Source organism: Bufo gargarizans, chromosome 8 (assembly GCF_014858855.1).
Source record: "Bufo gargarizans isolate SCDJY-AF-19 chromosome 8, ASM1485885v1, whole genome shotgun sequence".
NCBI classification, from domain to species: domain Eukaryota; kingdom Metazoa; phylum Chordata; class Amphibia; order Anura; family Bufonidae; genus Bufo; species Bufo gargarizans.
Window position 1 is genome coordinate 169,528,580 of NC_058087.1, and position 24,354 is coordinate 169,552,933.

Below are 24,354 nucleotides of genomic sequence, written 5' to 3' on the forward strand. Positions count from 1 at the left end.
TGAATTCTGGGGCCTCACACCCATCTACTACATTATCTGTACTCAGAGAGTTATCTCTGTGTTATCTGAGGTGTTACATAGGACTGCTAGTGATCTACTACAGTATCTGTTAAAAGTGGCGTGCCTGGGGTAGGCGCGGGGGCGCAATTTTTGGCTTGCCCCGGGTGCTGGCAACCCACGCTACGCCACTGCCAATACTTTATATTTTAAAAGTTTTTCACCTAAAGAAAAGAGAGCGGAAAATACCAGAAATCAACTTCATTTAATAATTTTATTTAATAAAAATTAAACCACATTGTATAACAATGTCACAATACATTCCCGCCATGGCCTCCTGTGACAGTGAATGTCAACGTCACAATGAGATCTGCTCTCTGACCAATCACTGACAGGCATGTATCCTGATGGTGAACCATCGGCCCCAGCAACCACCTTTTAAAAGCCAGTAAATGAACATTTAAGAGATGGAGAATTTTCAGAATTATCGTTGACAAACATCACCTGGTTGACTTTTTTGCTTTTGACCATAAAACTTTGAACAACATAGGAATTTAAGATGAGAAAAGTGGCATCGAGACATCCATTGACGCCGTTTATCTTAAGGGAAACAAAAACATCAGCCGGGAATATAACTGAACCCGTCCACCTTTTCCACTGGGCAAGGGTCTGGCAACCCCATAAGCGTAACCTTGACGGTTGTCTGGATATACTATGGTCCACGCACTCAGATCATGAAATCCTGACACACTCTCGACCAGTGGCATCCACCAACTGGGAAACTACCACTCCAAGCATGCTGAGAGTTGTAGTTACCCAATTAGAGACCTCGAATCCATGGTAATTATCACATTCGTTAGGCTATGTTTTCAGGCGCCCTGATGGAGGACTGCTCCCCGTCACTGTGCCCCTTTGGACTGTATTTTCCTCATACAGCCCAATTCAGAGACTGACTACTTCTGGCAGAAGACAATGTAGCCTCTAAGTAGCTGTGGAACAACTGGTGACATGTTCCCGATTCCAGTACACAAGATGATTGAGATCCATATTCACTCTAGCAGGTCTGGCCACCATATCGATCACGGACCCTCCATTCCAAATCACCAGCTAGATCTCCAAATATCCTGATGGCTCATCCCAGCATGGAAAAGTCCTAGAAAGGATCCGCTCTACCGGGATCAAGCCGTCCAGGATCAGTCTAAGTCAAACGATGCCCGATAAATGTGCGTCAAGTACTATGACTGAACTAAAATATCCTGTCCCATAATCGTCTGAGACAAGGGGGGCAGGTTGATGATCGCTACCATATGGAGGGTTGTATTGATGTAGATATGCTGTCCCAGGTCACTGGCCTGTGTGCACCTCCTCCGATGCCTGGACCGTGCTTAGGTACTGCCAGCTGAGGGCGGCCAAAAGCATTGCACATGACAGGTAAATGGGGGAGAAGCTGTTTCGGGACACCAGGGGGCCACTGGACAAGCTCAATTTCTGGACGGTGGAGACAATGTTCTGTGTGCGTCCTGAGGAGGGGTCCGTAAGGGGGATCTTCTGGTAGATCTGAGGGGGGGGAAAAAAACAAAAGAAAGAAAATAAAAAGTGGTCTCCGATGCTACCCATGACGGTGACAGAGCTTCTGATTATGGATCAAGCAGCCCCTAAAGTGAACCTCCGCCTTTTATCTTCACATCAAGTATTCTGCACTGATAATTTCTCAGAATATCTCTGTAGTGGTCAGACCAATGTCTTTCTGATACAGAGCTCCAAGTCCACTGCACAGATAAAGAGTATAACATCCTGACTGTTTGTAGCCACCACTAGAGGGAGCTCATTTTAGGCTATTTAAGCCCTTAAATGGGTATTCCAGCTATATCAAGTTATCACCCATCCACAGGCTAGGGCAGAACTATTAGAAAGGTAAGGGTACGACCGTTGGGCCCCCATCATTCACAAGAATGAAGGCCCCTTATCCCGTGGGCCCTAAATGAATGGAGCAGGAGCTTGAACATGAGCACCACCTCTCCATTCATCTCTATGTGACGGAGACAGCAGAATACAGCGATTGGTCACTGATAAAATAGTTATCCTCTATACTGTGGATAGAGGATAACTTGATATAACTGGAATACCCCTTTAAGAACAATAGGAGAAGATTTATCAAAACTTGTGCAAAGGAAAACTGGCTTAGTTGCCCATAGCAACCAATCAGATTCCACCTTTCATCTTCCAAAGAAGCTTGGAAAAATGAAAGGTGGAATCTGATTGGTTGCTATGGGTAACTCAGACAGTTTTCCTTTGCACTAGTTTTGATAAATCTCCCCCAATATTTTACACATAATTTATTTATTTTTGCTATCATGGCTGTATATGTTTTTGCTATTTTGCTATCATGGCTGTAACTACAGTTTTGTAGTTTGAAGCCATTTTTGGTACAGATTCACCATCATTTAATTTATAAAAATTAATATTTTTATTTTAGGGAAAAATACAGAAAAACTGCTATTTTTATGTTATGGCATAAATAACGCTATAAATGTACTGTACAGGTTAATAGTCATTAGCTATAATGCACTGCCATCTAGATACGCTCAGACAACAGGCATTATGGAGGACAGCTCTAGGGTCCTTCAACTGTCAACATGGTTCTTCTACAAAAAGGAAGGAAAATTACTTGATCGCCACCTATTGGCGGCTGGTAGTTAAAGGTCCCTTTAGATGGGACGATACAGCAGGCAACTGTCGGGAAAGAACGGTTCCTTCCCTGCAATCGCCCGCTCGTCAGAGGAGGACACCGCTGCTATTACATGCAGCGATCTCCTCCACATCGCTCGTTCCCATATACACTTGTTGTTTGCCGGCAGCACAGCATGTTTACACAGCACAATCTGCTGTCGGCAAATGACAATTTCTGTGTGCGCACAAATTATCTATTACCTAATGAAACATCAGTTAACTGGCGGCACCTTTACACCGCCAGGTAATCGCTAACGAGCCTTCCTATGAACCTTTATTAGTTATTATCTGGCAGATTCGCCCTTAAGTCGATACATCAGTACTTGAAAAATTCTCATATGGCTCCTTAGTATAAAGTTGTGATGCCATACAGGCTCCAATGTATGGGACCACGTGTTTTAGGTGTGTGTAAGACAGATCAGAAGCGGTCTTACATTTAGACTGACGCTGGATACGCCAAAGTTATATAGAAGCCGGCGCCTCCTCATAACTTCGGTGATCCACCGCGAGCTATAGGGGATATTAACCTCTTACGGAAACATGACGTACCGGTACGTCATGTATAGTTCCGATCACTGCCCCCCGGCGGTCGGAACCTGGTGCCTGCTCAAATCATTGTCCTGTGACCCCCCCCCCTTTCCCCCCCCCGTGTCGGCGATCGCAGCAAACCGCAAGTCAATTCAGACCTGCGGTTTGCTGCGTTTCCGGGTTATTCGGGAATCCTGTGACATCACCGCTCATTGGTCGGCTGCAGGGGCGGGCAGTTTAAATTACTGCAGCGCTCCTTTCTTCCTCCTTTTCAGTCCGAGAGCCGAGGAGAGAGAGAGAGGAGCGCTGCACATTGGATCTCAGAGCCAGCACCCCCATCTGTGCACCCAGGTATTTAGGGAAAGGTTAGGTTAGGCAGAGATATTCAGGGAAAGTTAGTGAGAAAAAAAATATATATATTTTTGTTGCATCACCCTAAATCGGGTGTCTGGGGTCCACAGCACAGCTGTGTGACCCTAGACACCCCCCAGGGACTGCTGCAGCTTGCCCCCCTGCCACAACTTTTTTTTCGGCGCAAGCAGTTTTTTTTTTCTCCTGCGTACGCTGACTGTGGCCGACACTCTTAGCGTCCGGCCACTGTTAGCGCGATTTAGAAAAAAATTATTTCCAAATTTTTTGCCCTTTTTTTAGCTCGTTTTAAAAAAAAATAAACATTGTCTGTTTAGGTTTAGGGTAAGTTCGCAAACACCCGTTCCCCCACACACACACACTCACACCAAAAAGTTTATCACGCACGCGCACACACACACTCCCCCTATGGCCCGCCGGATGTTCTCGGCCGAGGAGGCATACGCCCAGCTTGTCTCCGAGTCCGAGAGCCCCAGTGAGGACGAGGATGACCCCACTTTCCTTTTGTCATCCGCGTCCTCCTCATCATCTAGTGATGATGATGAGCCCCCAAGGCAGCGGAGACGCCGCCAGGCGAAGCAAGTGGACCGCCATGCTAGGGACCCTGTGGCCCACCCTAATACGAGCGGCTCTGGGGCTCCTACTAGTTTTCCGGCCCACCAGATAAGTCCACCTGAGAGCCCCCTACCGATGAACTTGTCTGGTGTACCCCAGAGCATTTTGAGCCTGCGATTCCTGATTTTGTAGGCCAACCAGGAATCCAGATTTCCACAGTGGGCTTCACTGAATACGACTACTTTAGTCTTTTTTTAGTGACCACTTTGTAATGGTGAAGCAAACAAACCTGTACGACCAGCAGTTCATTGCTCAACACCCGGGCTCCTTTTTGGCTAGGGCCGGTGGCTGGACTCGGGTCAGTGCAGCCGAGATGAGGACGTTTTGGGGCCTCGTGCTGCACATGGGCCTAGTCAAGAAACCTAGTGTCAGGCATTACTGGAGTGGGGACGTCCTCTACCAGACCCCACTTTACAGTACGGCCATGACACATACCAGGTTTGAGGCCATCCGGAAATGCCTGCATTATGCAGATAATGCAGCATGTCCCCCCCCCCTCCCCCCGCCGATCCTGCCTATGACCGCCTGTACAAAATCAGGCCGCTCATCGATGACTTTGGGGCCAAATTTGTACAGGCCTATGGCCTATGTACCTGGAGGGGAGGTCGCAGTTGATTAGTCTCTCATTGCTTTCAAGGAGAGACTCCTTTTCCACCAGTATGTGCCCTCCAAGCGGGCGAGGTATGGCGTGAAGCTGTACAAACTTTGTGAGAGTACCTCAGGGTACACTTACAAGTTTCGTGTGTACGAGGGGCGAGATTCCCGTATTCAAACCCCAGAATGTCCCCCCACTCTGGGTGTTACCGGGAAACTCGTGTGGGACCTTATGCACCCACTGCTAGATAATGGTTACCACTTGTACGTGGATAACTTTTATACCAGCATTCCCTTGTTCAGGTCCCTTGCCGCCAGATCCACGTCCGCTTGTGGGACCGTGCAGAAAAATCAACGCGGCCTCCCTACCCACTCCCTCCAGGTACCTATCCCCAGGGGTGAGACCCGTGCCCTTACCACTGGAAACCTGTTGCTGGTCAGATATAAGGACAAGAGGGATGTCCTTGTACTGTCCACAATTCACGGTAACGGCATAATCTCTGTCCAAGGTACTGCGGCAACGGTCCTCAAGCCCGATTGTATCGTCGACTACAATCGGTATATGGGAGGAGTTGATCTATCGGATCAAGTCCTCAAGCCATATAACGCCATGCGCAAAACCCGGGCATGGTACAAAAAAGTTGCAGTCTACTTGGTGTAGATTGCCATGTACAACTCTTTTGTGCTGTACCGGAGCGCTGGCAACACAGGGACATTCCTCCAGTTCTATGAGGCAGTCCTCAAGGACCTGATCTTTTCGGACCGGGAAAGAGCAGGCCGAAGTACCTCGGGAAGTGGAGGCGCCCGGATGGTCCCTGGCCAACACTTTCCAAGTGTGGTCCCCCATACTGGAAAGAAGTGACGGACCCAAAAAAGGTGCAGAGTGTGTCACAGGAGGGGGATACGGAAGGACACCACTACTCAGTGCGACACGTGCCCCGATCATCCGGGCCTCTGCATTGACGGTTGCTTCAGGGAGTATCACACTTCCATGGAGTACTAAATTTATATCCCAATTTAGCCACTGACAATCGGATAAAAAAACTTGAGACACAAACTTTTTCTAAAATAAAACTAAAATAAAAAAATAAATAAAAAAGTAGACATATTAGGTATCGCCACGTCCGTAAGAATCTGTAAATCTATAAAAATACCCCATGACCTAACCCCTCAGATTAACACGGTCATAAAAATTGAATAAAAACGGTGCCAAAACAGAAATTTTTGGGCAAATTTTCTATTTTAAGCTGTTTTTTTTCCCAGTAACAAAGCAAGGGTTAACAGCCAAACAAAACTCAAAATTTATTACCCCGATTCTGCAGTTTACAGAAACACCCCATATGTGGTCGTAAACTGTAGGACCAAACGGCAGGGCACAGAAGGAAAGGAACGCCGTATGGTTTCTGGAAGGCAGATTTTGATGGCCTTTTTTTGACACCATGTCCCATTTGAAGCCCCCTGATGCACCCCTAGAGTAGAAACTCCATAAAAGCGACCCCATCTAAGAAACTACACCCCTCAAGGTATTCAAAACGGATTTTAAAAAACTTTATTAACCAGTTAGGTGTTCCTCAACAGTTTATGGCAAATGGAGATTAAATTTCAGAATTTCTATTTTTGGTAACCTTGCCTCACAAAAATGTAATATAGAGCAAGCAAAAATCATATGTACCCTAAAAATAGTCCCAACAAAACAGCCACCTTATCCCCTAGTTTCCAAAATGGGGTCACGTTTATGGAGTTTCTACTCTAGGGGTGCATCAGAGGGGCTTCAAATGGGACATGGTGTAAATAAACCAGTCCAGCAAAATCTGCCTTCCAAAAACCACACGCCGCACCTTTCCCTCTACGCCCTACCGTGTGCCCGTACAGTAGTTAATGGCCACATATGGGCTGTTTCTGCAAATTACAGAATCTGGGCAATAAATATACCATTTTGTTTGGCTGTTAACCCTTGCTTTGTTACTGCAAAAAATTGATTTAAATGGAAAATTTGCCAAAAAATAGAAATTCTCAAATTTCATCTCCATTTGCCAATAACTAAAGGGTTAACAAAGTTTGTAAAATCAGTTTTGAATACCTTGAAGGGTGTAGTATCTAGAATGGGGTCATTTTTTGGGTGGTTTCTATTATGTAAGCCTTACAAAGTGACTCCAGACCTGAATTGGTCCTTTAAAATTGGGTTTTTGAAAATTTCTGAAAAATTTCAAGATTTGCTTCTAAACCCTGTAACGTCCCCAAAAACTAAAATGTAATTCCCAAAATGATCCAAACATGAAGTAGACATATGGGGAATGTAAAGTAATAACTATTTTTGGAGGTATTACTATGTATTATAGAAGTAGAGAAATTGGAAACTTGGAAATTTGCAAATTTTTCCAAAATTTTGGTAAATTTTGTATTTTTTTTATAAATAAAAATGATATTTTTTTTACTTCATTTTACCAGTGTCATGAAGTACAATATGTGACGGAAAAAAATAAATAAATCTCAGAATGGCCTGGATAAGTCAAAGCGTTTTAAAATTATCACCACTTAAAGTGACACTGGTCAGATTTACAAGAAATGGCCTGGTCCTTAAGGTGAAATATGGCTGTGTCCTTAAGGAGTTAAGACCGATGCCTAAAATGCTAGTCTTAATAAATGACCCCCACAGTGTTTGCCTCCGAGCCTCGAGACATCATTTATCATCATCATCGTCATCAATCCCTAGCCTGTGGGTCATATTGGAAGAATTTTTCACAGCAAGCAAAAAGTGTACAACTCAAAGGTTCTTCTTATTCAAGACTTTTTAAGGCGTTTTCTTGGACTATAATACGATAGGCCATCACTATCTGATTAGTGGGGGTAAGCTATAAAATGGGGGCACACCCTCTTCATGGTGTACCGGGCAGAGTGATGTATTTACAGTGCTGGTGGTGCCTGGTACTGCTGCTAAGTCTGATTCACTTAAGAGGGCTCTCCAAGACTGGCAACACCTTCTCATACATGAAGGCTGGGTGCAGGGGCTCACCTGTCAGCAGCATCCCTGATCCAACTCAGAGCTCCTTTCTCTTCCGATTTCAGGCCCTGCTGGACTGAAAAAGTGATGTGCCTTCCGTGCGCACATGACCACTAACAGGCAATCAATGGTTTCACCAGTGACGTGTGCAGAAATGTGGCAAGCAGCAGTGACATGCATGGGATTCCTGTCCAGTGGGCACCAGATGTGGGGGAGAAGGGAGCTCGGCGCTGGAAGCAGAGTGTTTGTGACATCCTTTTTGTTCGTTTTTTCCTGACCTTCTAGGAGTCCAAACTTTTTTCTTTTTTTTTTTTACACGACTTTTCATTATACTTATTCTTAGTCTTCTTCTTAGGGACTTTAACACATGCATCTAATTGCTTCTCACACAGAATGCAAGGCAGGGCTTAAAAAAAACTTCTCTACGGCAAGCCTGGGATTCTTCAGAAGACCCAAAGCCGTCATAGCAATCAAAGGGCTCCCAAGATCTCGGCATGGGGGAGCCAGTGGGGCTCTGGGGGCGGAGCCCTCCCAGTAACCGACCACTCAGATTCTGTGGTCACAACTGACCACAGTATCTGAAGGGTTGAAAGTCCATGATTGGCCTGCCATCGGGTGTCTGCTGAATAAAGTAGCAGGCACCCGGTGGTTATGGCGCCCGCTTACAGCGGAAGCCATCTTTAAAAGGTCCGACATCAGCTGTACACATACGGCAGATGTTGGAGAATGGGTTGGGACTGAGCTGCAGTACCAGGCACAGCCACTGCTGGTCACGGCTGCTTCCTCCTGCTGATTGACCCTAACCAATCAGATTTAGATGGCCGAGCCTGTGGATCCATCATCGATATTACAGCCATGGGAAAGTGCTCTTTAGATACCACTGCTACATGTCCACTCTGTGTGGCTCCTCATATGTGGTGGTATATACAGTAAAGACTCCACTTACCTCATTCACATACTGGTACATGATAGCTCGGACCGTTTGCATTTTAGTGGCGTCCATCATCAGTGTGACCGCCTGCCCCTTACGGATCTTCACCACTCCCTTAAACACCTGCTGGTTGTTATAACAGGCGGCCAGTGTGGAGATAGCCATGACCTGAGGACACAGGGAGGGTGTATGAGTTTAGAAGCAGCAAGAGTATCCCCCCAATAGAACAAAATCATGGCTGTATGTGTATGCAACTCAAAATAGAATCAATGGGAGGTGACCTGACATACATCACATGCAGCTCTGGATGTGACTGGAGTTGCAGGTAAAGCTGTTTCACCGCTCCTTCCTCACTCACCTGTGGGATGGCGCAGAAGTTAAACACGCTCTGGTTCCTCAGCCGGGACAGGTAGAGCAAGACATCGGGCACGTGCTGCAGAGCATTGGTCACCAGTTCATTCAAGCACTGCACAGCCGGCACTATGTTCTCTGGCTTGGCAAAGTCGGACAGTTTTTTCCCGTATTTGCTCCACACCTGAAGAGGACAGATAAGACAGTGATGGTTTTGCTCACAGTAATGAATGCCTCACTCCAGGACTATCACCCCATCAGCCTATACTCACCTCTCTGGGCCAGAACTCTCTTCCGTCCAGCTGGTCCTCCAGATAATCTCGGATGATGTTTGTTTTCTGTAGGAAGAGCCCCATAGAGTTTGAGAGTCTTGCATCTTCACCGACGATGGCGTCTTCCAGTTCAGAGGCAGAGAACAGGCGTGACAGACCAATCCCCACTAATCCAGCTACATAGTGACAGTACTGAGCAAAGACAGGAGAATCCAAGGTTTAATACTCAAGTATTAGTCAACTTGAGAGATATCAGACAGACATATATAATAAGAAATATATGCACACAGACAGGTTATTGGGGCTCCTGGTCCCCAGAGGGCCCCATATATATTCATGTTGAGAGGTCTTCCATCAGCAATCACTTTGCTGGAAGGGATTATCACCAAGACCAATTGCCAGGACTAGACCCAGCATGCTCACATAAGATAAGGTAAGTAACTTCTGCTTGTTCCAGGTAAATGGGAGTGATAATAGGAAAAGGGGTGCGCTGAAAACAGGGGAGGGGGTCACTCAGGGTCCTAAATAAACCTGGAATGTGTACATAGATCTCACAATGAACATCAACTTTCTTCCATCTGTTCACCAAAGTAGTGGACTGTAGGGGAAAAAAAAAAGTATGGATGCAGGATCAGACTACACAGCTTTTGTTTGTTGTCTGTTACCATGGAAACATACAGGCTTACACAGGAACAGTATAAACGAAATGACAAGCTGCAAAGTAAATTGTTAATTCTGAGACGCACTGGCAGAGTAAAATCATGATTGTGAAGATAGTCATAGCCTTCAAGGGGCTCAAAGAAACTTCTCTCACCTTATCCCAATCCAGGAGAGATTCCACCTGCTTCTCCAAGAACTCCGCCATGCCCACCCCCATCTTGTGGCAGATGTCTACAATCACCTTCTGATAAACCACCGCCAGGTTTCTGAACTCCAGGGAAATCTAGAACAGTTAGCTCAGAATAAGATAGGGACACCAATCAACATACTTTGCTATAAAAACTTTTTTTTTGATATGGGATCCTATGGAGGACAGATGCCATTCTATACCTGTACACCGATATGTAAGGGCCTGACATACTTCTAGCAGAAGGCTCAGACATGATGTGAATAGAGCCCTAGGTGGGGCTGGTACAGCACAGACAAGATGGGTAACAGTCCTGGGCCACCAGAACCTACTCTAGACGTCCTCTCTGGCAGCTTACTGAGAACTTACCTTACCGACAGTACTATTACATGGCCCAATCCAACAAGTACTAGAAACTGAGGCATGATAATGTGGGCCCTGCATAATACAGAGACTAAAGTGCAGCATTATTTGGGAACTGCAATCTACTAACCTCCCACTGTGTGGCGGTTTTATATAGGCATTCTACATGGTGGTACATTGGCATTATATGGCATCAATATACTGTATAGGTACTGTATGATGGATGTCGTTACTGTATAGCACCATTATATTGGTATAGTGTGATGGTATTATACTGTATGGCACTGTATGGTATCATTATGTGGGCACTATTACAAAAGCACTCCATAGTGTTATTATTTAGGCCCTATATGGCGCCAATATATAATACATATATACTATTGTTTATTTACTATAAATCACCATTATATAGACACAATATGGTGGCATTATCTAGGTATGTTCTTGCACTATTATTTGAGCACTATCACATTCCGTTTCCATAACATAATAGGTGGTCTTCCCCCCCCCCCCCCCTCCCCCCTCTTGTCAGCTATCTACATGCAGGTTGATAGATGCAAATCTTTCCAGGAGCCCCAGATACCACACAAGACCTGCCTCTGACCCCTCTACCCCACATCAGTCCGCCTTACCGTGGGGAAGTCCTCCAGAACTTGCCGATCCTTCTCCTTGCTCTCCGTAAACCTCCAGTCCGCCTGGTACAGGTACGTGTGGAAGTTATGTAACATGGGGATTTTGGTCTCCAGATTGATGGTCATGTCGTCCTCCACGGTGTCCAGAGCTCGAAGCACCAGATAGAAGATACACACGGCATGTCTACATGAAGAAATTAGCAGTCAGTACTCTGTGGGCTCCATGCTGTCACTTCTGCAAGTACAGACAGATGAGCTGATGCTACAGCCGGAGGTGAACGCCCCCTTTAAATGGCCTGCGCTCATCCAATGACCCCCGCATATCTAACCGGCTGGCATGGGCGCTGCCAATGTGCCCTCGACTGATCTACTATGAAGTTGTCTTACTGCCTAATGAGCGGTGAATAATCCCCATCCCCCACATGCTGTAAAGTCCTGCCAGTAAGGAGATTTACCAACTTTGTTACCGGCGCCAAAAAGTTTTCCATTTGGCCTCTTTCACACCACGCTTTTAATTATCTATTAGACCTACCTGTCTGTACTGAGAAACGTAAAAAAAAAATTGCGCGTTTAAGTAAATACGTAGGTCTCTATAGAAAATACATATACCAAAAGCGTACGCGTTCTCTCTATTTTGCGTTTAGTTTTTTTACTGGACGGGAAAACGTAGATGTCTGCTCTGCGCCATTCCATCCAACATATATGGGAGTCTCCCGACTCTCCCCCTGACGGCAGATATCAGAGGAGATGAGGACTGGGCAGTTAGATTTCAACAAACCTGATCCTTTTGTTCCTGAGGGAAAAAAGAGGCAGCGGCTATCTGCCCTCTCTTGGTTCAGGACACATGCATGCTGGGCCAGGCCAAGTGTGTACGTGCATGATGGGGGTCGGGAGAAAGCAGCCAGCTGAACAACTATTTGATCAACAGCTATTGGCGGCCTCATGCTGGATAAGCCATCTCCCCCGACCACCTTTCACGTGCATGCTCAGCTTGGCCGAGCATGCTTCCCCAGCCAGTTAATGACCGTCACCCAAGTCAGGATCCTCATCTATTGAGATAGTGGTTACAAAGAGCGTGAGAGTGGAGAACCTGTTCTGTCCTGCAATACACAGACGCTCCATTGTTATGACTAGGCACCATGTAATGCCTAATTTCTCCTGTGGGGGAGCTGTAGGAAAACACTTGCCTTTCAAGTTTTATAAATGAGCGATCTGTAGGATTTGGAGGTGGAGATAGAAAGTTGGGATTAAGTGGATAAGATCACAAGGTGAATGCAGCGTTTCCTTCCACCACAACGTGGCATTGGAATTTGGATATAAAGCTTATGTGGCTCCTAAATCACTGGCAGGAAGCCTGAGAAAGCAGCGGGGGCCCGGAGGGGAGGACTGCACAGAATCTCCAAATCACACACGGGGCATTCTACTGTATGTGCTATCCGTGTGTCAGGTCAATGACCTCCTGGTCATGCAAGGCCTGGGCTGCATGATTTTAGGCATTCATGAAGTCTGCTGCCTCTTAATGTCACACGGCAGTCATAACAATGGAGTGCAAGTGTTGGGCACATCGCATTTTTATGGACAGGTAAGGGTGCCCCCCTGCCCTGTGTACAGCCCTGACCATGGCTATAGTTAGCGGTTTCTCACTGTATGAATGAAAATATATCTTGTGTTGGAGGGGAGTCCTCGGGCTCCGGGGAGGGGAGGCCTGGGGCTCCTTGAACCATTGGTGACACCCCACTGGGCACTTTGCACATAATTTGCATGCCAAACAAAGTTTTTTTCTGTCGTTTTGAAAGATCGCTAACCCAGACAGAAGTACAGTTTTAATCACATTACACAGCATTGCCATCGGCTTCATACAGCAAAAGTACGTGACCGGTTCCTTTAAGAAATTTCTCAAAATAATTTAACACTTTGACAGCAGGGGGCGTCTCAAGGTCGTATCTTTTCCATTTCAGGTCTGACAATTTTCAGAAACTTCCCATCCCATTCTCCCCGTGAGTGGACTTCACTACTGGTCAGGGAAGGTCTGTGGTTGGGGCCTTGGACACTACATATAGTGGCTGATCAGCTGGGGGAGCACAGCAGCTGTTGGGCGCTTGTGTAGCAGTGTCAAGTGTAACCTACAGTCCCAGCACAGAACATACAGAAATGTCACTGCAAAATAACTCCCCCTCCCCCAGCTATGCAGGGGGTGTGCACCAGCATGTAAACACAAGGCACCCTGCAAATCACACTGATGGCGCCGTGACCTCTCCCCTAATATTAAACCAGCATGGAAATCAGGGCACATTTTATAAAAGACTCAACTACGAATGCATAGAAAATTCCAGGCCATTCGCACTGGGGGGGGGGGCTGTGATTCTTCCAAATTCCTTACTCACCAGGACGACACAAGCAGTCCGGTGTCCTGTGTATACAGTTTTCAGGACTGGCCTTGCCCTAGACATCTGGGCCCCGAATACCCACAGGCCCTAGGTGTCCTGGCACAGCGCTGGCCATGCTGAATACTGCGATATTCCAAGATGATGCCAGCTACGCACCTGGGGTTCTCCGCCAGTCACATGATATTACAGAGGTGCTGGACCCTTCACCTCTCCCCTCCCCCCATAATGCTGCCCACATACCAGGGGCACCAGGCATGTGACCAAGGGAGCGTACCTCATGTGCCCGGGCAGACATGTCAACACTTCACCCTGAGCCCTGGATGGAAGGGGGTCCTGTGTACACATTACAGGCTTCTCAATGACTAATAAAGTTTATTGATGTGACAGCTGTAGATCAGCAGGCTGACCACAGGCATGCTGGGAGTTGTAGTTTCCTTGCATTGCCTTGGCTCTACAGCTGGTGTGTTTATAGCTGTGACTGGAGGCACCTGGGCCCCAGTGAGGAATCTGCAGTGGGGCCCCCCCCTACCATACCGGTGTCCTGCTAAATACACCCCTGAGGCCTATGTCTTCAGGCCCGGCCTGCATGCAGACCTCCCAAGTGTCCCTCTTTTTGATCTGAGGCATAGATTTGCATTATTTCATTTACATTATTGACCCAGAAAGTGTTTCTCTGTATATTAGAGCCTGTTTTTTTATATTATTTCATTATTTAAAGGGCTTCTGCACTTTGATAGCACTTTGATAGCGCGGACCCCCGCCGATCAGAAGCTGATGATCTATCCAGAGGAGTGCATAGACATGCAGGAAAACGGATCTTTCACACATAAGTGTCCCTCTTTGAACATCCAAAAAGTTGGGAGGTATGTGCATGGAATACATTGCTAAGTGTGAAGGGGAGACAGTGTTCATTTCAATAAACTTTATTGTCACTCCGGGAGAACCCCTCTGCAATGGTTTGGGAATAACACCGCCTGCTCTTCCTATGACCTTGGATCTGCGGCAAAGACACATCAGTCATTTACTGTACGGCTCTGTTCACACGTTAGGGATCTAAAAGATTCTGTTGCAGATTCTGCACTGAAATTCTCGGCAATTTTCGTAAGGCCTCATGCACACGACTGTATGCATTTTGCGGTCCGCAAAAAATACGGATGACGTCCGTGTGCATTCCGTATTTTGCAGAACGAAACAGCTGGCCCCTAATAGAAAACCTCGCAAAAAAAAAAAAAAACGGAACGTACATGGAAAGAAAATACATTAATGTGCAGGAGACCTAAGGCTTAGTTCACACGAACGTATGGCTTTTATAGTTTTTTGCGGTCCGTTTTTCAAGGATCCATTGTTCCGTTTTTGAGTTCCGTTGTGTTTCCGTTCCGTTTTTCAGTATGACATATACAGTATACATTAATTACATAGAAAAAAATTGGGCTGGGCATATAATTTTCAATAGATGGTTCCGCAAAAACCGAACGGATACAGAAGACATACGAATGCATTTCTGTATGTGTTTTTTTTTGCAGTCCCATTGACTTGAATGGAGCCACGGAACGTGATTTGCGGGCAATAATAGGACATGTTCTATCTTTCAACGGAACGGAAAAATAGAAATACGGAAACAGAATGCTTACGGAACAAATTCAGTTTTTAATGCGGAACTATTGAAATGAATGGTTTCGTATACGGACCGTATATGGAACACAAAAAAACAGCCCGTACCCTCGCAAAAAAACTATCGTGTGAACTAGGCCTCAGGCTGGGTTCACACTTGAGCGTTGCGCAAACGCGCGTTTTACGCGCGTTTTTGACGCGCATTTTTATGCGCGTTTTTGTAATAGTAAACGCGCGTTTGACGCGCGTTTGTGTGATTCACTACAGTGTCCTATGGCCACAAACGCCCCAAAAGTCGCTCATGTACTTTTTGGAGCGTCGGGCGTTTTACAGCGCGATCGTACGCGCTGTAAAACGCCCAAGTGTGAACCATTCCCATAGGGAATCATTGGTTTCTCCTTGTTGAGCGTTTTACAGCGCGTAGGAACGCGCTGTAAAACGCTCAGGTGTGAACCCAGCCTAAGGCCTCCTGCACACAACCGTCCCCCCCCCCCCCCCCGTTTTTTGCGTTCCGTATATGGAACCATTCATTTCAAAGGTTCCGAAAAAAAACTGAAAGAGTAATGTACTCCGTATGCATTCTGTTTCTGTATTTCCGTTCCGTTGAAAGATAGAACATGTCCTATTATTGCCCGCAAATCACGTTCCGTGGCTCCATTTAAGTCAATGGGACTGCAAAAAAAAACGGAACGGATACAGAAGACATACGAATGCATTTCCGTATGTGTTCCGTTTTTTTTTGCAGTCCCATTGACTTGAATGGAGCCACGGAACGTGATTTGCGGGCAATAATAGGACATGTTCTATCTTTCAACGGAACGGAAAAATAGAAATACGGAAACAGAATGCTTACGGAACAAATTCAGTTTTTAATGCGGAACTATTGAAATGAATGGTTTCGTATACGGACCGTATATGGAACACAAAAAAACAGCCCGTACCCTCGCAAAAAAACTATCGTGTGAACTAGGCCTAAGGCCTCCTGCACACAACCGTCCGTCCCCCCCCCCGTTTTTTGCGTTCCGTATATGGAACCATTCATTTCAAAGGTTCCGAAAAAAAACTGAAAGAGTAATGTACTCCGTATGCATTCTGTTTCTGTATTTCCGTTCCGTTGAAAGATAGAACATGTCCTATTATTGCCCGCAAATCACGTTCCGTGGCTCCATTTAAGTCAATGGGTCCGCAAAAAAAAAATTGAACACATACGGAAATGCATCTGTATGTCTTCCGTATCAGTTCCGTTTTTGCGGAACCATCTATTGAAAATTCTATACCCAGCAGAACAGGACAGCTGGCCCCTAATAGAACAGTACTATCCTTGTCCGTAAAGCGGACAATAATAGGATATGTTCCGTTTCTGCAAAAAAATAGGATGCACACAGAGTACCTTCCGTTTTTAAATGAATGGTTCCTCATATGGTCCGCAAAAAAAAGAAAAAAAAAAAACACGGAAAGAAAATACGCTCGTGTGCATGAGCCCTTACTATTGGGATTTTGAGAATAAAAGCGGTTTATTTGATGTCCAATAATCCAGAATATTTCATAATCCATCCTCATTTATGAGCGTTTAGAGGAATTTTACTTTAACAGTAAAAAAAATTTTTGGACCAACCAATAATCCAGAGTATTTGATACTCCATGCCGGATTAAAGGAATTTGACTGCGAACTAATTAGTGTTGAGCGAACTTGTGTTTTTAAGTTCTGCGTCCAAAGTTCGGGTTATCGAAGAATCCCGTGACGGTTTCCGCTACCACGGACCATAACGGGATTCTTCGATAACCCGAACTTTGGACGCAGAACTTAAAAAACGCAAGTTCTCTCAACACTAATTATAATCCAGGATAATTGATCATTCCTGCTAGATTAAAAGGAATTTTAGTATATAAAAAAACATCAATAAACACCCCCACCCCAATCGGTACAGAATAGCGGAGATCTCACCCACCGCAGCTCTCCGTCCAGGGCTTGGATGACGGCGGCGAAGCTCCTGCTGGTCTGGTTCAGGTACTTGTAGCAGGTCTGCAGGCTGTCGCTCATGGACTCCTGTCGGGGCAGAGTAACAGAGTGAAGTTTGCACACGGCCAGGTTTTGGGGGGTGAAGCACTTGTGCACGGTGCGGCCCTCCTTCAGACCCCACTCCTGCAGCCTGCTGACGGTCAGTAGCGTGCGCTGACCGCCAGGCTTCTGCGCAGGGCCCAGGCACAGCGTCCTCTTGAACAGGGAGACGGCCACCTTGCAGTTTACACTGGCCATGAGCCAAACTTGGAGGGAACTTTCTCCCCGGCCGAGAGCGACGATCGTCCACAGCGCCCAAGGGCACGCGATCTGAGCTGGCGCCGGAGGGAATGACGAGTGCCCATGTACCCTGGCGTCCCCGCACGCTGCACAAGTGGTCCTCACAACAAACAGGAGGCGGCACACCCTCCAGAGCTGCACCCACCCACTTCTGCAATGTTTTCATGGTCTAGTTCAGAGGGCGGGTCCTAGAGGCCTCAGTGTTAACCCTTTCCACCTCTCCCAAAAAAAAAATGTTTTTAAAGTGACAGCACACATGAATGGAATGTACTGGCAGACTGGATTATTATAATCTCGTGCTGGTGGTTGGGAGCCAGCTAGTAAAGTCCGCACTCACTCAATATTTAGCCGGTTTTCCAGTGTGTTCGACACTTGGACGCGGGCGAATTTACTAACATAAATGGCGTAAATGATGGCAAAAAACTACTCCCGCCATTAATTAGCCAGATCTTACGGCAGAGTAGGGGGAATCCAAGACATGCGAAAAAGCCAGTCTTAGTAAATGACCCCCACTGAGTTTCACCTGTAAAAACAGGCAAAAAAAAAATAAAAAAAAAAAATCGCTTGTGCAATCCGCATCGGTAAGTCCTTTCCACGGCCACGCAAAAGAATAGAACATGTCAGTTTTGCGGACAATGATAAAATATTTCTGTAGAGCCTCATTCACACGACCGTTGTGCGTTTGCGGTCCGTGTGCGTTCCACAATTTGCGAAATGGCACAGACAGCCATTAGTATAGCTGCCTATTCTTGTCCGCAAAACAGACATGGATAGGACAGGTTATATTTTTTTTGCTGACCACGGAACAGAGCAACGGATGCGGACAGCACACAGAGTGCTGGCCGCATCTTTTGCGGCCCCATTGAAATGAATGGGTCCGCATCCAAGCCGGCTCGGATGTGGACCAAAACAACGGTCGCGTACATGAGGCCTAAAACAGCATTTTTAAGACTACAAACAGGTGCGAACACTTTAGTAAATGTGCCCCTAGGTGTCCTATGACGTGGACGAAACTCTGAGGGGGAGAGAGTTATCCAAACTGGTGTAAAGCATAACTGGCTCAGTTGCCCATAGCAACCAATCAGATTCCACCTTTCATTTTCCAAAGGAGCTGTAAAATGAAAGGTGGAATCTGATTGGTTGCTAGGGTCCTTTGTATAAATCTACCTCACGGCGCTCACTGGAGACGTCCATTCCCTAATTAACCTAATCACTGCTCTCCAGCTGCTGTGCAATGACTACTCCCAGCAGGCTCTGGCATCCTGTGGCTCTTACAGCATGCTGGGAGTAGGAGGTTTGGCTCCAGAGCTGATATTAGGGGAAGGACCTCACCAAAGACTACAGCGCCTCCTCCATGTCAGGACCTGACAAAAAGCTCCTTATATCTCAGCTTCCTGCGAGCGGGGTGTGAACAGGGCCTTACAGTCTTCACTGTGTGGGACAAATATGTTTAGATTTTGATAGTTTGGATATTTTCAGATGCAGCGATGACTGATTTTTGGGGGAATGGGGTGATTGCAATTTTTTTTTCTTCTTTTTTTATATTTTTTAAACCCTTCTTCCAATTTTTACCGTCTCGGGCCGGGCACACAGGAGCAAGCTGAATGTGATAAACTCGCAGCGTGCGATCCCGTTCTGGCCTCCGCTCCTCTGACAGGATAGCACAGCATAAGGCCTCTTACACACGACCGTATGGCTTTGCGGTCTATTTTAAACTGATCCGTTTTTTTTTTTTTTGCGTCAGTAGTGTTTCCTTTTTGTTTTGCCGCTCTGTTTGTGATCCTTTTTTTTTTGTGGATCGCAAACGGAAGAGTACAATAATGTTTAAACAGTAAGTACATTAAAAAATTGGGTTGGGCATAAAATTTTCAATAGATGGTTTTGCAAAAACGGAACAGATATGGAAGACATACAGATGCATTCCGTTTCCGTATTTCCGTTCAAAGATAGAACATGTCCTATTATTGCCCGCAAATCACGTTCCGTGGCTCCATTCGAGTCAATAATTCTGTTAAAAAAAAACAGAATGCATACGGAACGTATCCGTATGTCTTCCGTATCCGTTCCGTTTTTGTGGAACCCTTTCCACCATAAAACCTGACTGGTGTAGTCATCTAGTGACTCTATGATTAAGGGTGCTACAAGCGTGTACCCGAAACGCGTCAGTAGATGTGAGGCCCGTTTCGTATTTACCTTTCGGTGGCTGGAAATCGCTTACATTTATCGCTGTGGGAGTGCAGTCCTGCACCATCCGTGCCCTTGAGGTCCGAGCAGAAGCTGGCATTCGTTATTATACCATCTATTGAAAATGTTATGCCCAGCCCATTTTTTTTGATGTACGTACTCTTTAAACATTATTGTATGTTTCCGTTTGTGATACGCAAAAACAGAACGGCAGTAAAACAGAACGAAGCAGAAACACTACTGAAACAAAAAAAACTGATCGGAGGCAGGATTCACATCATGTTTTCTCATTCATTATACAAGAAAACATATACATTAAACGGACGCCATAGAGTTCCATTGAGAAAAAAAAAGTATACCGTGCAGGATACAAAAGAGTAAGTAGTGTGCCGCGCTTCTGTATCCCTTTTTTCCAATGTATACATCAAATGGACACATAAAACACAATGTGAACCCCAAGTACTATATCTAGCACTGATCCTGAGTCACATCCTGCATTATACTCCAGAGCTGCACTCACTATTCTGCTGGTGGAGTCACTGTGAACATACATTACTTATCCTGTACTGATCCTGAGTTACATCCTGTATTATACTCCAGAGCTGCACTCACTATTCTGCTGGTGCAGTCACTGTGTACATACATTACATTACTTATCCTGTACTGATCCTGAGTTACATCCTGTATTATACTCCAGAGCTGCACTCACTATTCTGCTGGTGCAGTCACTGTGTACATACATTACTTATCCTGTACTGATCCTAAGTCACATCCTATTACACAGTTTATGCTGTAGGGAGATTTATCAGAACTGGTGTAAAGTAGAACCAGCTTAGGGTACTTTCACACTCGCATTATACTTTTCCGGTAGTAAGTTCCGTCCTAGGGGCTCAATACCGGAAAAAAAAACGCATCAGTTTTATCGTAATGCATTCTGAATGGAGAGCAATCCTTTTACGGTATTTGGCCGGAGAAAATACCGCTGCATGCGCAGACCTTTAAAAATGTGAAAAAAATAAACACCGGATCTGTTTTTTCCAGATGACACCGGAGAGACGGTTCTGGTATTTCAATGTGTACGTTTGCATACGGATTTCCAGATCCGGCAGGCATTTCCGGCAACGGAACTGCCTGCCGGATCCTCACAACGCAAGTGTGAATGGGGCCTTAGTTACCCATAGCAACCAGATTCCACTTATCATTTTTCAGGCTACTTTGGAAAATGAAAGGTGGAAGTGATTGGTTGCTATGGGCAACTAAGCTAGTTTTCCTTTACACCAGGTTTGATAAAATACCCCTTAGTATCCAGATCACTGTATACACTGCTGACAACCTCTAGGACAGAGATCAGACACTGCTGACAACCTCTAGGACAGAGATCAGACCTAGGACACTGCTGACAACTTCTAGGACAGAGATCAGACACTGCTGACAACCTCTAGGACAGAGATCAGACACTGCTGACAACCTCTAGGACACAGATCAGACGTAGGACACTGCTGACAACCTCTAGGACAGAGGTAAGACACTGCTGACAACCTCTAGGACAGAGGTAAGACACTGCTGACAACCTCTAGGACAGAGGTAAGACACTGCTGACAACCTCTAGGACAGAGGTAAGACACTGCTGACAACCTCTAGGACAGAGGTAAGACACTGCTGACAACCTCTAGGACAGAGGTAAGACACTGCTGACAACCTCTAGGAGAGAGGTAAGACACTGCTGACAACCTCTAGGACACAGATCAGACACTGCTGACAACCTCTAGGACAGAGATCAGACTAGGACACTGCTGACAACCTCTAGGACACAGATCAGACGTAGGACACTGCTGACAACCTCTAGGACACAGATCAGACGTAGGACACTGCTGACAACCTCTAGGACAGATGTAAGACACTGCTGACAACCGCTAGAACAGAGATCAGACGTAGGACACTGCTGACAACCTCTAGACCGGCGCCTCCTCCAGGTCTGTGCTCTTACCCGGTCCTGCTTGGACATCACAGCCTGACGGCCGCCCAGCCGGAACCTGACCAGGTTGTAGATCTCCTCCGGGTGTCCTAGAGACCTCAGGAAGTCCATGTCCGCGGTGTAAGATGACTGATCCTCGGCTACAGCATCCACACACGTCCCGCTATACTCGGCAGCAGGCTACTCCTCTAGCTCCGCCTACATCTGTCATTCCCGACCAATAGCTGCGCGGCTCCACAGTGGACTGACGAGTCCGATTGGAGGAAAGACCCTCGTACCAGAGAAGGCCAACCAATCAGGGAAAACCTGTTGCTGGGGTGACGCCTCGCGCTACAAGGTTATTGGCTTTGTGGAAATATGACGTAACGTCATTTTTGCATATGTGGGCGGAGCAAGCTCGTTGCAGTGAAACTCCGGAGAGTCTGATATTGTGTCACTTTGGGTTGAGGCATGCTGGGAATTGTAGTTCGTTAGACGTCAGATGAGGCTGGTGTAACTGGTGTTGGACTACAAGCCCCAGCATTCCTTGCAGTATTACTATATCCAGATGCTGATACTACACATAAAGAGACCCTGAATAGGACCCAGGATGAATCAAAGATACTTAGTCCAATAGCCTAATAAGGGTTCTTTTCCGGTATTGAGATCCGTCCTAAGGGCTCAATACCGGAAAAAAACGCTTCAGTTTTATCCTAATGCATTCTGAATGGAAAGCAATCCGTTCAGTATGTCTTCAGTTAAGTCACTTTTACGGTATTTGGCCGGAGAAAATACTGCGGTATTTTCTCCAGCCAAAATTCCGGAACACTTGCCAAAATGCTTGCCAAAATATCCGGCATTAATTCACATTGAAATGTATCAATGCCGGATCCGGTACCAAGTGTTCTGGAAAACTGGATCCGGTTTCCCGGTCTGCGCATGCGCAGACCTTTAAAAATACGAAAAAAATAAATACCGGATCCGTTTTTTCCGGATGTCACCGGAGAGACAGATCCGGAATTTCAATGCATTTGTCAGACGGATCCGGGTCCGTCTACAATTGATATCCGTTTGCACACGGATTTCCGGATCCGGCAGGCAGAATGTCAGGTCACAGGTAGAAATACCTCACGTTACGTAATGTACTTGGGGCATAGTCAGTATTACATATAACGACTGTCATACATGTGAATTTTTATCCCCCAAAAATAGAATACACAGCATTTTCCTAATTCTAGTTAGATACAATGTTTGTAAAAAAAAATAATAATAATACAGCGGAGCGGAGTCAGCGCGTGGCAATTTTTTTTTACATAAAGCCACACCTCTAATCCCGCCCACTGCCCCCCATACATAGTAAGGGTGCCCCTTTAGTGCCCCTCAAACCATATTGATACAGTCTTTTGCCCCTGATGCAGTGTAATACCTCTAAGTGCCCCTCCATAAAATAGAACGCCTCCAGAAGTGCCCCCACTCAGTATAATGCCCCTAAGTGCCCCTCCATATAATAGAATGCGTCCAGAAGTGCCCCCACTCAGTATAATGCCCCTAAGTGCCCCTCCATATAATAGAACGCCTCCAGAAGTGCCCCCTACTCAGTATAATGCCCCTAAGTGCCCCTCCATACAATAGAATGCCTCCAGAAGTGCCCCCACTCAGTATAATGCCCCTAAGTGCCCCTCCATACAATAGAACGCCTCCAGAAGTGCCCCCACTCAGTATAATGCCCCTAAGTGCCCGTCCATATAATAGAACACCTCCAGAAGTGCCCCCACTCAGTATAATGCCCCTAAGTGCCCGTCCATATAATAGAACGCCTCCAGAAGTGCCTCCTACTCCGTATAATGCCCCTAAGTGCCCCTCCATACAATAGAACACCTCCAGAAGTGCCCCCACTCAGTATAATGCCTCTAAGCGCTCCTCCATACAATAGAACACCTCCAGAAGTGCCCCCACTCAGTATAATGCCCCTAAGTGCCCGTCCATATAATAGAATGCCTCCAGAAGTGCCCCCACTCAGTATAATGCCCCTAAGTGCCCGTCCATATAATAGAACGCCTCCAGAAGTGCCTCCTACTCCGTATAATGCCCCTAAGTGCCCCTCCATACAATAGAATGCCTCCAGAAGTGCCCCCTACTCAGTATAATGCCTCTAAGCGCCCCTCCATACAATAGAACGCCTCCAAAAGTGCCCCCACTCAGTATAATGCCCCTAAGTGCCCCTCCATATAATAGAACGCCTCCAGAAGTGCCCCCACTCAGTATAATGCCCCTAAGTGCCCCTCCATACAATAGAACGCCTCCAGAAGTGCCCCCACTCAGTATAATGCCTCTAAGCGCCCCTCCATACAATAGAACGCCTCCAGAAGTGCCCCCACTCAGTATAATGCCTCTAAGCGCCCCTCCATACAATAGAACGCCTCCAGAAGTGCCCCCACTTAGTACAATGCCCCTAAGTGCCCCTCTATATTAGAGAACGCCTCCAGAAGTGCCCCCACTCAGTATAATGCCCCTAAGTGCCCCTCCATATTATAGAACGCCTCCAGAAGTGCCCCCACTCAGTATAATGCCCCTAAGCGCCCCTCCATACAATAGAACGCCTCCAGAAGTGCCCCCACTCAGTATAATGCCCCTAAGCGCCCCTCCATACAATACAACGCGTACAGAAGTGCCCCCACTCAGTATAATG

General features: G+C 46.3%; 1 protein-coding gene across 2 annotated transcripts; it reads right to left on the minus strand.

Moving 5' to 3' along the window:
- Window positions 1-257: 257 nt before the first annotated feature.
- LOC122944545 (squalene synthase-like) lies at window positions 258-21,855 on the minus strand. Of its 2 annotated transcripts, XM_044302946.1 has the most exons (8): window positions 21,699-21,855; window positions 17,178-17,275; window positions 11,231-11,414; window positions 10,203-10,331; window positions 9,389-9,580; window positions 9,124-9,300; window positions 8,781-8,933; window positions 258-1,554 (listed from the first exon to the last, which is right to left on the minus strand). In XM_044302946.1, the coding sequence occupies exons 1-8, from the start codon at window positions 21,795-21,797 to the stop codon at window positions 1,342-1,344; spliced, it is 1,245 nt and encodes a 414-aa protein (XP_044158881.1). In that variant the 5' UTR covers window positions 21,798-21,855; the 3' UTR covers window positions 258-1,341. The 2 variants fall into 2 exon arrangements, with proteins under 2 accessions (XP_044158881.1, XP_044158880.1); XM_044302945.1 differs by lacking the exon at window positions 21,699-21,855 and having other exon boundaries at window positions 17,178-17,664.
- Between the last annotated feature and the right edge of the window lie 2,499 nt (window positions 21,856-24,354).